Below are 11,820 nucleotides of genomic sequence, written 5' to 3' on the forward strand. Positions count from 1 at the left end.
ATCATATGAGCCCAAATATCCGACCTTAGATCATTGTGTGCACTTTTTTCCAATCCACAAATTAAGGTGTCCCCACCCATCAAACTAGGTTCACTGATAATCACCAAATAAGACACGTGTACAATACAGAGAATAGGGAGCACCATATCACTTAACGCACCCTAAATAATCTTTTATTTTCCTAAAGAAGAGCCTTCTTTTCCTTACCAAGGAAGACATGTAGCAGAATCTTTAAAGAGAACAACATTCAAAGATCTAAAAATTCAACCAAAAAAAAACGTTGTTCATTTCTTAGGTGACACGTTATGCAGATAACACATCTTGAATATTTTTTCAAAGTCTTATATTTGAACTTCGTGTACTTGGGTGGTTAACCAAGAAGAACCTGTTAAAGAGTAGGAGAAGTTGGTCACCCACATAATTAACATATATCTCTCTTCTTCACTGATCCTCCCCTTTATAAACCAAACCACTTCTCTGCTCTCTCCATCCCAAAATCGATCAAAAGTTCATAAATCTCACTATCTGTTCATCTCTTGACCCTTCGAACATCTCCCTCAACTTCGTGAATCTAAAATATCAAATGGCTTTTAAAGGAATGGAGATAGGTCTGGTCGTAATCATCATGTCGATACTATGGGCAGGAGTTTCTGCTCAATCTAGTTGCACAAATGTGATCATTAGTATGTCTCCATGCCTTAACTACATTACGGGGAATTCGTCAACTCCGTCTTCTTCGTGTTGCTCACAACTTGCAAATGTGGTTAAATCTCAACCAAAATGCCTATGTGAGGTCCTTAATGGCGGTGGTTCGTCTACGGGGCTCAACATCAATCGGACTCAAGCCTTGGCACTCCCAGATGCTTGTAGTGTCCAGACTCCACCTATTAGCAAGTGCAATGGTAAGATCAATGTTGCCCCAAAGGTGTGTCACTTGGCATTTCTTGGTAAAATTTCTAATCTCGATGTATATTTGTAATTGAGCAGCCGCTTCTCCACCGGCCTCTCCTGCGGGAACACCGAATTCTCCTACTACATCAGTGCCAGGTAGACGATGTTTCATGATTTACTCACATTTTCCTTAAATTCAGAAGTTTATAAAAACAGCTGATCAGTTAGTCGAAAGTGTAATATTTCTTGACACCAAATTTTTTATGGCAGACACAATCCTTGCTAGTTGAAAATAGAATCCCGACCAAAACTTAAAGAAAACATAGTTGAACATAAAGACCAACTATCTCAACTTTAACATAGATTTGAACAGAGATATGTAACTTGGAGATGTACACTGGCATTCTTCTATGAAATCTATTAGACATTTAGCAATGCAGAGAGATATCTTATATTTCGTAACTTAATTCTGTGTCAAACAAAAAACACCTCAACAAACACGAATAAATTGAAACCATATGATTGGTAAACAACATTTTCGTACATAGTTTTGCTCCACTAGTCATGTTCAATGAGTGCTTTACAGACAAGTCAAGTGGAACAATTTCGACTGTTCTCGTAAAATAAAGTTTTTATCCCAAAATTCAACCCATATTGTACTAATTAACTATTAAAAGTGTGATTTTGTTTCTAAAATTCTCATGTCAATAATTTGGATAAATGCAGGAAATGGATCTAAGACAACCCCATCAACAGATGGAGATGCATCGGCCGGAACTTCTACTAAATTGCCATTTTCTCTGCTCTTCGTCCTTCTCTTTGTTGCATCGTATACTTCAAACTTAAGCAGCTTCTGAGTTGCTTTTTCCAGATGGATTTCTCTTCGTTGTATCTTTTTATTTTTTATTTTTTTAGTTGAGTGCCTTTGTATTTGTATCATTTATTTATTGGGGGACCTCTTGTGGGGTTGTTAGTAGTTTGTTATATAGATGAGTGAAGGGACTTGTCATCCTCTCTCCTTTTAATAAATACAGTAATACCAAAATGAACTTAATTTGTTCCCTACCAAGTTTTTTACCCTAATGATGGTGATCATTGAAGTTGGAAACCACTATTTAGAACCGAAGGTCATGGATACGTAAAACCGAGTGTACACAACGACAGATAGAATAAAGAGAGTGATTTCGTTAGTTTGCTTCAGTAGGCAATTGGTTGATGTCTTAGAACACCAATCTACATTATATCACTAAACAACGAATGAGAACAGCTTATAATAAGCTGGCACCCCTTCTGAGGACAAGGAAGCTGGACACTCGGTGATGGGCAATGCTATCAAATAGCATATGCGACCAGCATATGATGTGCGCATATTGCACAAAATATTTTTTATTTCTTATAACGTCATATCGAACCCTGGGTACAACAAGCCACTATTATTCAACGACAGAGAAGGTGAACACTTAGTTCGACCCTCCAACCCTATAGAGAATGATAAATAATGAATAAATTCCCTTTGAACTATATTTACCCTTACCTGCTTGACTCACTCCTCTTAGAATCAATTAAATTGGGTATATCAATGGTCATCTGTTAGAAATCCTCTTTACCACCATGACCATTTCACCTTGATCATGATTCCAATTATATAAATGTCCTTCCAAGCCCAAACAAAATCGCAATGGTATACATCACTAAACCAAAGCCAACTTCTCTACCTTAAACAAACTTGATGTAAATGAGTTTCTTATACGTTAAAATAACTTTTATTGGTAGCAAAGGTTAGTGCTCATTAGAAGAATATTGGACTTGAACCCATGCATAAGATATGATCAACACCTAACCCCAAGGGGTTGGCCTAGTGGCAAGCCGAGCCTTAATAAGCTCCTCAGGAAGGGTAGGTCAAGTGTTCAAAATCCCGCGAAGCAATGAATTCCTTGGGGCCACCCTCCTGGGTCCGGTCGACCCTCGACTCAGCCAATTGTACTTAGGACTTTCCAAGGGGGTGGTGCGTGTGACCGTGGGAGTAGTCTCACAGAAGAGTGAGAATACCCACGATAAGCGAAAAAAAAGAAAAAAAATGATCAACACGCATGAACTGGCATCTTCAAATGTTTAAATAAATAACTTTGAAGCTATTGGGGTTTCACCAGCGTGCTTACTTGTCTAGTTTAATAAAGTTTAGAAGCCTATAGTAGGTCCCCATTAAATTAAACAGTGATTGGTCAAGTCCAACAAATAAAAAATGAATACTAATAAGAACAATGAGCATTTGCACCTAACTTCATATAATATCTGCAAATTGATTAAAACTAGAAGAAATACAACATGCAATGTTATATTGCTCTGAAGTTGGCTATTCAAACAATGTTCTTAAATTATCAAAAAGTTGTACAAATCCGAAAGCTGAGAAACCACAACTGTTTGAGATTAAAAAAAATTACTTTATGGATTATTATTAAAGGTTTGATTTAGATTCATGATTTTAAAATCGTCTGAGATCAAGATTACTCGGGTGAATCATCTTGCTATGTCAATGTGAATTATCCTTCACATTGACTCATCCAAGATCCGATATGACTTGTCTGATATTTTAAAAATATAATAGGCCGAGTCAACTATTTTTTTTTTATATGGAAAATTACCAAAACAACGTTGATTTTGTCATTTATTACCTTTTTTTCCCCATAAAATTACCAAAAGCAATTTAAAGCCCAATATTTTCTGAAATTGCGGGACCATCCAATGTTTTAAATTGCTTTTGATAATTTTTGAAAAATTACAATTCTTTAGGTAATAAACAATATTATCAAACTTTTATTTTGTTGCAATTTCCCGTTTTGATAAAAAAAAAAATAATTAATGATTTAAATCTTTATTTTATCTAAATAAAATATGATCTTGTGAGTTGTGATTGAGCATCTACTAAATACCAATGTAATTAAGGGCAAAAGGCATAAGGCCTCCTAGTGCCTGAGGCGCACGCCCAAGTAAAGTAAGGCACAATCAAATTATAAAATTATAAAATTAAATAGTGAAAGGTGAGTTCTAGATATTTTACAATTATAACATATATAAATGCGAGTTTTTACAAACGAGTTAAAGTATTCAACACTTCAAGAAGAAGAACGATCAATAGTAAAAGAAAAAAGTTGAGAGGAATAAGGAGAAGAAAAATAAGAGAAAAAAGAAATAAAAGTAGAAATAGAAGTAAAAATAAGCCAACAACATGTTCATGCTACTACAGCAGAACAACAACTATGGCTATCAATGGGTGGGCACTAACCAGGCCCTAAAAAAGGCAGGCTCAACCTTAGACTAGCCCGATACCTTTATCGGGCCTAAGTCAACCAAGTCCTAATGGGTTTGGGCTCAGTAAAAAATCACCAAATGTAAAATTAAATATTTTTAATCGCAAAAAATTAAACTTTCCAAATAAATTTTATTTTATATGTAAATAGCATATAATCAAATATGAAACTAGTGATTTAAGTGAGGTGCACCCTGGTGCGCCTTGTGCCTTGATTGAGGCATAGTCAAGGTGTGTGCCTTGGTGCATCTCACTTAAATTGCCTTGCCTCACATGTATTAAGGTGCCTTTGGTCCGCCTGCCTTGAGGCACGCCTAAGGCTCACTAAGGCGCTCGCCTTGACTACATTGTTAAATACTAATTTTTTTGAATATAAATATATATTAATAACTAATTATAATCTGAATTAAACAATTTATCCCGTACGAGACAAAATGACTAAGCGAGCCAACCCGGCATGTAGATTACTAGGTTTTAAAACCATGTTTAGATTAAATTTGGATTTTGATGAATTTGATTTTAAATTAGGATTATTAAAATTCTCTTCAAATATCCATTGCAATAACAATTTTTTTATTAAAAAAAAAAAACAATGAAAAATCAAAACAAATTGCATGAAAATTCTTCATTTTTTATTAATGTTTCATGTGATTTTCATTCGTTAAGAATGTAGGGTTACAGATAGGATCTTTTGTGTGAGCATTCTGTAGATACTCTGTGTGCTTGGTGTGGTGGTTCTTTTCGTAATAAACTAGAATTTCAAGGGTATAAAAGTTACCTTGCTTGGATCGGTTCACAGGCTTTGTCATCTATAACTCGTCACTGACTCGGACGATTTTGTCTAACTCGCTTCGCACAGTGAAGTCTCGGAGAGTTAAGAGAGGGAAAAAAGATGGGAATTTTAAGCAGGAGGCCTACCCTTCAAGACTAAAATTACTAAACCACCATTAGATTTTCTTTAAAAAGAAAAAAAATTAAAATACTTTCGTTTAATTCATCCTTTAAGGTATGTTATTACTTATTAATTACTAGAAGGTGGCATTTGCTAACGCACATGTTTCTGAAGGGCTTATTTGTAATTTAAAATATTAATTGATGAGTAATTTTAAACATAACATAGTACAAAGGATATTTTTATAATTTTGAAAACTAATCAAAGCGATTGCAATTTTTCTGATTTTTTTTAATACCAAAATGACCTTAATTATAGTAAAATGGGAGCATTTTTGAATCCAAATTTTGGTGTTGAATCATTTTGGGAAATTTACTTAAAAGACCTTGGTGGAGGGATTTCTTTGTAAGTAATCTTTATGTTTTGGCCGATAACTTGATATAGTCCATTTAGTAATCTTTTTATTTTTTAATGATCACTAATTTTTGGTGAACTCACCATTTTGTATTTATCATCAAACTCACCACTCAATATAAAAAGTGGTGAACTCAACACTTGTAAAACTCATTAATTTTTTATTTTCAAATTTTTCCAACTAAAATACATGGAAATACCGACTAAAAACTTGAGGTAACGACTTGTTTAAATGATTTCAAATCAAAAGAACCATTCTTGATCGATTTTCGTCTTCAAAATATTTAAAAAAACCATTGAAAATGATTTTTTCTTCCTTCTTAAATATTTCCAACGGAATGAAGTCTCCGAAACTCAATTGAGATGACAAAAATTTAACTTTTTTGGATGAAACCAATGAGTTCGAACGGTTAAGGCATTCAGTCGTGAGAAATATGGGAAATGGTATTAAGGGACTAACGAGAAATAAATTTTTTACCAAATAAACTATTAAGAAAAATCCTAAAACCTAGGGACTAATTAGAAAGATTCCCTCAATCAGGGTCCTTTTAAGTAATTTTCCCTAATAGTAAAGATGATCCTTCACTTTATCAAATTATAATTTAGGGTTTTCATTAAATAATGTTCATCTTTCATTCGTCTTCTTGGATGAGTTGAGTCAATCCAATTGGATTTTAAGGTGACTCATCCCAAAACTCAGATGGAATCAACTTGTCAGTTGTCAAGTCAACTGCTCACAAAATCGTTGATTCAACTCTCCAACTAGTTGACTCAACTAGATTTGTGGAGAATAGGAACTAAATATTTATATATATATATATATATATATATATATATTTTTTTTTTATCTTATTCATCCAAGTTGACTAGTGAGTTTGGAAAGATGTTTGAGAAATAGTTTTTTATTTTTTATCTTAAAAATATTTTTCGAAGTAAAAAAATATGTTTAATGGATACTCTACTCTTTGAATTCTCACAAAAGCCAAAACATCAATAGTAGACTATATAGAAACCATAATTGTTCTACCCACACTTTTGACTTCTACTTTCGTGAAAAATCAGATAGAACAAAAGTTATGGAGTTTTTTTTAGTTTAAAACATAAATACCTTGAATTATTTCTCTGATCTCATCTTCATTCTTCATCTAAAAGCTGTTTTTATTTGGTTTCGTCAAATGTTCACAGCTTTTGGAAGCACTTTTAGATCTTAAAAAGCAATTCTTGAGCGTTTTTATCAATTATCGAAGAATAAACTTCACAATGATCATCTTTAATAATAAGGTCAATGTGATGATGCATCAACCATCATTCCTCTGAGGTCCCTTTTTTTCCAAGGGTATTTTAGAAACACCCCTTTTATAAAATTGGTGATATTAGGTTTACCCACTTATCGAATGTCAAAGTTGCTTTTTCTTGATGATTTAATGGTGAAATTTTGATTTTTTTTTTTTTTTCAAAATTCTCTTTAAATACTTAAATTAGTAATCAAAATTTGGAAAATATCATAATTTCACAATTAAACAATCAAGAAAAAATGGTGTTGACTTTATTGCAAGGGAGTAAATCTAATATCACCAATTGTACAGAGGGTGCTTCTAAAATGTCCTTTTTCCAACCCACAAGTTGACCCCACCCATCAAAGTAGATTCACTGATAATCACCACATTGAATACATGTACAATACAGAGTAGGGAGCATTACCTCTCAATGCACCCTAAATACTATTTTATTTTTCTTAAAGTGAAAGAGGTTTCTATTCCTCACCATGAAGACATGTAGCAGATTCTTAAAGAGAACCACATTCAAAAGAAATGAAAATTTCAACAACAACAAAAAAAAAGTGTTCAATTCTTAGGTGACACGTCAGGCAGACTTCACTTTTTGAATATTTTTCTTAAAAGTCTAATATAATTTTATTTGTCTAAGTCTTATACTTAGGTTGTTAACCAAGAAGAAGCTGTTAGAGAGTGGGAGAAGTTGGTCACCCACATAACACATCTTTCTCTCTTCTTCACTGATCCTCCCCTTTATAAACCAAACCATTTCTCTTCTCTCTCCATCTCAAAATCAATCAAAAGTTCATAAATCTCACAATCTGTTCATCTCTCGATTCTTTGAACATCTTCCTCGACTTCGTGAATCCAAAATATCAAATGGGTCTTAAAGGAATGGAGATGGGTCTGTTTGCAATCATCGTGTTGATGCTATGGGCAGGTGCTTCTGCTCAATCGAGTTGCACAAATGTGATCGTTAGTATGTCTCCGTGCCTTAACTACATTACAGGGAACTCGTCAACTCCGTCTTCTTCATGTTGCTCACAACTTGCAACTGTCGTTAGATCGCAACCAAAATGCCTATGTGAGGTCCTCAATGGTGGTGGTTCGTCGATGGGGCTCAACATCAATCGGACTCAAGCTATGGCACTCCCCGATGCTTGTAGTGTCCAGACTCCACCTATTAGCAAGTGCAATGGTAAGATCAATGTTGCCTCATAATTTGAAAGTATGTGTCAGTTGGCAATAATTGGTAATTTTCTAATCTTCGACCATGTTGTATGTTTGTTATTGAACAGCCGCTTCTCCATCGGCCTCTCCTTCGGCAACACCGGATTCTCCTACTACATCAGGGCCAGGTAGACGAAGTTTCACGATTTGCTCACAATTTTCCTTAATTTCAGCAGTTAATAAAAAGAGCTGGTCGGTTAGTTGAAAGTGTAATATTTCTTGAGACCAAATTTTTCGTGCAGCACAAACTTAATGGCAGACACAATCCTTACTAGTTTAGTTGAAGATCAAGACCAACCATCTCCACTTTAACATAGATAAGTAACTTGGAGATTCACACTGGCATTCTTCCATGCAAAGTATTAGACATTTAGCAATGCAGAGAGATATCTTACAGTTCATAACTTAACTTTGTGTAGAAAAAAATTCAACAAACACAAATAAATTGAAACCATATGAATGGTACACTAACATTTTCCTTCATAGTTTTGCTCCACTAGTCATGTTCATCGATGAGAGCTTTACAGACAAGTTTGGTCTCGACTGTTCTCGTGAAATAAAATTTCCCCCAAAATTCAACCTATGGTTGTAATAATTAACTGTTTGAAGTTTGTTTTCAATTTCTAGAATTTAATGTCAATAACTTGCATTGATGCAGGAAATGGATCTAAGACAACCCCATCAACAGATGGAGATGCATCAGCTGGAACTTCTACTAAATTGCCATTTTCTCTTCTCTTCGTCCTTCTCTTCGTTGCATCGTACACTTCAAACTTAAGTAGCTTCTGAGCTACTTTTTCCTGATGGATTTCTCTTACATTGCCCATGTCCTACCTATGAATCTTTTTGTATCTTTTTTATTTTTTTATTGTTGGGTGCTATTGTATTTTGTTTCATTTATTTATTGGGGGCTTGTTTTATAGATTAGTGAAGGACATGTTATTCTCTCTCCTTTTAATAAATACAGTTATACCAAAATGAGCTTAATTGTTTGGCTACCAAGTTTTTTGCTCTAGTGATGGTGATCATTGAAGTTGGCAACCACTGTTTAGAACCAAAGGTCATTGAGACGTACAAGCGAGCTTTCACAACAACATATAGAATAAAGAGAGTGGTTGTGTTAGTGTGCTTGAGTAAGCAATTGGTTGTTGTCTTTGAACAACAATCTACGTTACATTACAAAGTTAGACTACCCCATTTGTTAGAGCACACCCTTTGACACCAACAAACAAAAAAATACCCCAAAACTCAGCAAACACCTTACATGAAAAGAACAAAAGAACAAGCCCCAACATATTGCAAAAGGGATCAACGTATAAAGCACCCCTTTTAGAACCTGAGAAGGCGTAGCCCATAGAGATCCAAAATTCAAACAAGTCACGAACCGATCTAGGTAGGCAAGGCAATTAAATTAGGTATGTCAATGGCCAACAACTAGACATTCCCTTTACCACCATGACCATATCATCTTGATCTCAATTCCAATTATATAAATTTCCTTCTTCAAATGTTAAAATAGCTTTAAGTATGCTACTCATTGTAGAAACTCGGGCTTGACGGAGCAGAAAATCTGGATAACTTAAACAAACCAAAAAAACTTTTCGATTGCAGTTGTGAGATAAACAACCAAAAAGTATTCATTATTTATCTATTTGAAGCTATTGGGGTTCACAAGTGTGCTTAACTTGTCTAGTTTAATAAAGTTTAGAAGCCTATAGTAAGGTCCTCATCGAATTAAAATGTGATTCTTCCAGTCCAACAAAAACAAAAATGCATACTAATAAGAATAATGAGCATTTGCACCTTACTTCAAATAAATTCAGCCAATTTATCAAAACTAGAAGAAATACAACAAAGCAATGGTGAATTGTTATGAAGTTGGATATTCAAACAATATTCTCAACATTATCAAAAAGTTGTACAATTTTTTTTTTTTTTCTTTTTTAACTTATCGTGGTATCCCACCCTTCAGGTGAGACTAATCCCACGACACACGCATGACCCCCTCAGAAAGTCCTACATGCAATTGGTTGAGTCAAGGATCAACAGACCAGGTGGCCCCAAGGAACTTACTCTATGGATTATAATTAAAGATTTGAGTTAGATTCATGGTTTTAAAAATTGTTTGAGACCAAGATGACTCGGGTGAGTCATCTTGCTATCTTCATGAGCGACCAAGACTATCAATGTGAATTATCCTTCACATTGACTCATCCAAGATATGATATGATTTATCCGATATTTTCAAAATATAACTTGACCGAGTCAACTATTTTTTTTTTATACGGACAATTACCAAAACAACCTTGATTTTGTTATTTATTACCTAATTTTTCCCCTAAAATTACCAAAAGCAATTTAAAAGCCCAATCTTTTCTTAAATCGCTAGACAGTCCAATGTTTTAATTTGCTTTTGATAATTTTTCAAAAATTATCATTCTTTAGGTAGTAAACTATAAGATCCGATTTGTTTTGCTAATTTCCCTTTTTGATAAAAAAAAAAAAAAAAGAAAAAAAAAGTAATTTTTAATGATTTAAATATTTATTTTATCCAAAAAAAAAATATCATGTTGTCAGTTATGATGGGGCATATAAAAATATATCCAATTTAATTGATTGAGCATATAAATGTATTTGAATATAAATATATATTAATAAATAATTGTAAACTGAGTTAAACGATTTAGCTTGTACATGATGAGATGGCTATGTAAGCCAACCCACTATCTAGGGGACAAGACTCGACGGATTACTAGGTTTTAAAACCGTGTTCAGATTTGAATTTTGATGAATTTGATTTTGAATTAGGATTAATATTTTAAAATTTCCTTATGAACACAAAGGGATGGCAGTTTTAGTAATACCCCTGCAAAACGGGCAATATTATATATACCCCCGTAAAATGCAAGACGTGACCTACCCCTTTAAGATTAAAATTACTAAAGTATCATTGGATTTTCTTTCTTTCTTTCTTTATTATTTTTTTTTTTTTAAGAAAAAGAAAAAAGAAGGAAAATTAAAATACTTTAGTTAGGGGTGTTCCCTTCATTCTTTAAGATTTGTTATTAATTATGATTCTTCACTCAATCAAATTATCGATGTCCATCTTTCACTCATCTTTTTTGTATTTTTGCTACAAGTATACCACCTTCATTAAAATCATGAAGTAATCTTGTAATATCAAGTATAAAAACTATCATTTCGTGCATTGAACAATGGTAAAATCTTTTAGATGAGTTTCTATTCGTCTTTCCAACTTAACAACTATAATTTTAACAAAAAAAAAAAAGAAAAATTTAGAGCTTTTAGTCCTAAATGAGGGAGTAACATTACCTTTAAACTTATACCAGAAGAGTAACATTATTATTATTATTATTTTTTTTTTTGTATTATGTTATGAGAATTTCATTGACAAGAAAATAAAATTAGTTCTACCCCTCTTGTACATTTAAAATTAGTATTACCCTTGTACGGAATTGAAAACCTATTTTTTTATATTATTTATTTATTTTTATTTAGGAAATGAAGATTTTGAGTTGAGAATATGTATAGAAACTCATCTAAAAGTTTTTTTTTATAATAGTTTTTATTAAATGGTAGCTTTTAAACTTGATTTTTAAAATTAATTCAAAGTTTTAATAGAGGTACATTAATGATAAAATTTCAAAGAAAATCCTAAAAGATAATTTGATTTAGTGAAGAAGAAAAATTTAGTGGACAAAACCTCTAACAAAGAACTAATTTAATAAAGAAAGGGTAAGTCTCATTTTGCATTTTGCCGGAAAAACCCTAAAATTTCTCAATAGAACATC

At 33.1% G+C, this 11,820-nt stretch overlaps 2 protein-coding genes across 2 annotated transcripts; both read left to right on the forward strand.

The window, feature by feature from the left end:
• Positions 1 to 356: 356 nt before the first annotated feature.
• Positions 357 to 1,945, forward strand: LOC147395725 (non-specific lipid transfer protein GPI-anchored 26-like). Its single transcript, XM_086450432.1, has 3 exons — positions 357 to 902; positions 988 to 1,047; positions 1,618 to 1,945. Exons 1-3 carry the CDS (start codon positions 584 to 586, stop codon positions 1,746 to 1,748), a joined length of 510 nt encoding a protein of 169 aa, XP_086306558.1. The 5' UTR covers positions 357 to 583; the 3' UTR covers positions 1,749 to 1,945.
• Positions 1,946 to 7,551: 5,606 nt separating this feature from the next.
• LOC147395726 (non-specific lipid transfer protein GPI-anchored 5-like) lies at positions 7,552 to 8,960 on the forward strand. The gene is made up of 3 exons (XM_086450950.1): positions 7,552 to 7,976; positions 8,077 to 8,136; positions 8,667 to 8,960. Exons 1-3 carry the CDS (start codon positions 7,658 to 7,660, stop codon positions 8,795 to 8,797), a joined length of 510 nt encoding a protein of 169 aa, XP_086307076.1. The 5' UTR covers positions 7,552 to 7,657; the 3' UTR covers positions 8,798 to 8,960.
• Positions 8,961 to 11,820: the final 2,860 nt, after the last annotated feature.

Source organism: Akebia trifoliata, chromosome 8 (genome assembly GCF_017979445.1).
Source record: "Akebia trifoliata isolate Shusen 1 chromosome 8, ASM1797944v1, whole genome shotgun sequence".
In the NCBI taxonomy this organism is placed as follows: Eukaryota; Viridiplantae; Streptophyta; class Magnoliopsida; order Ranunculales; family Lardizabalaceae; genus Akebia; species Akebia trifoliata.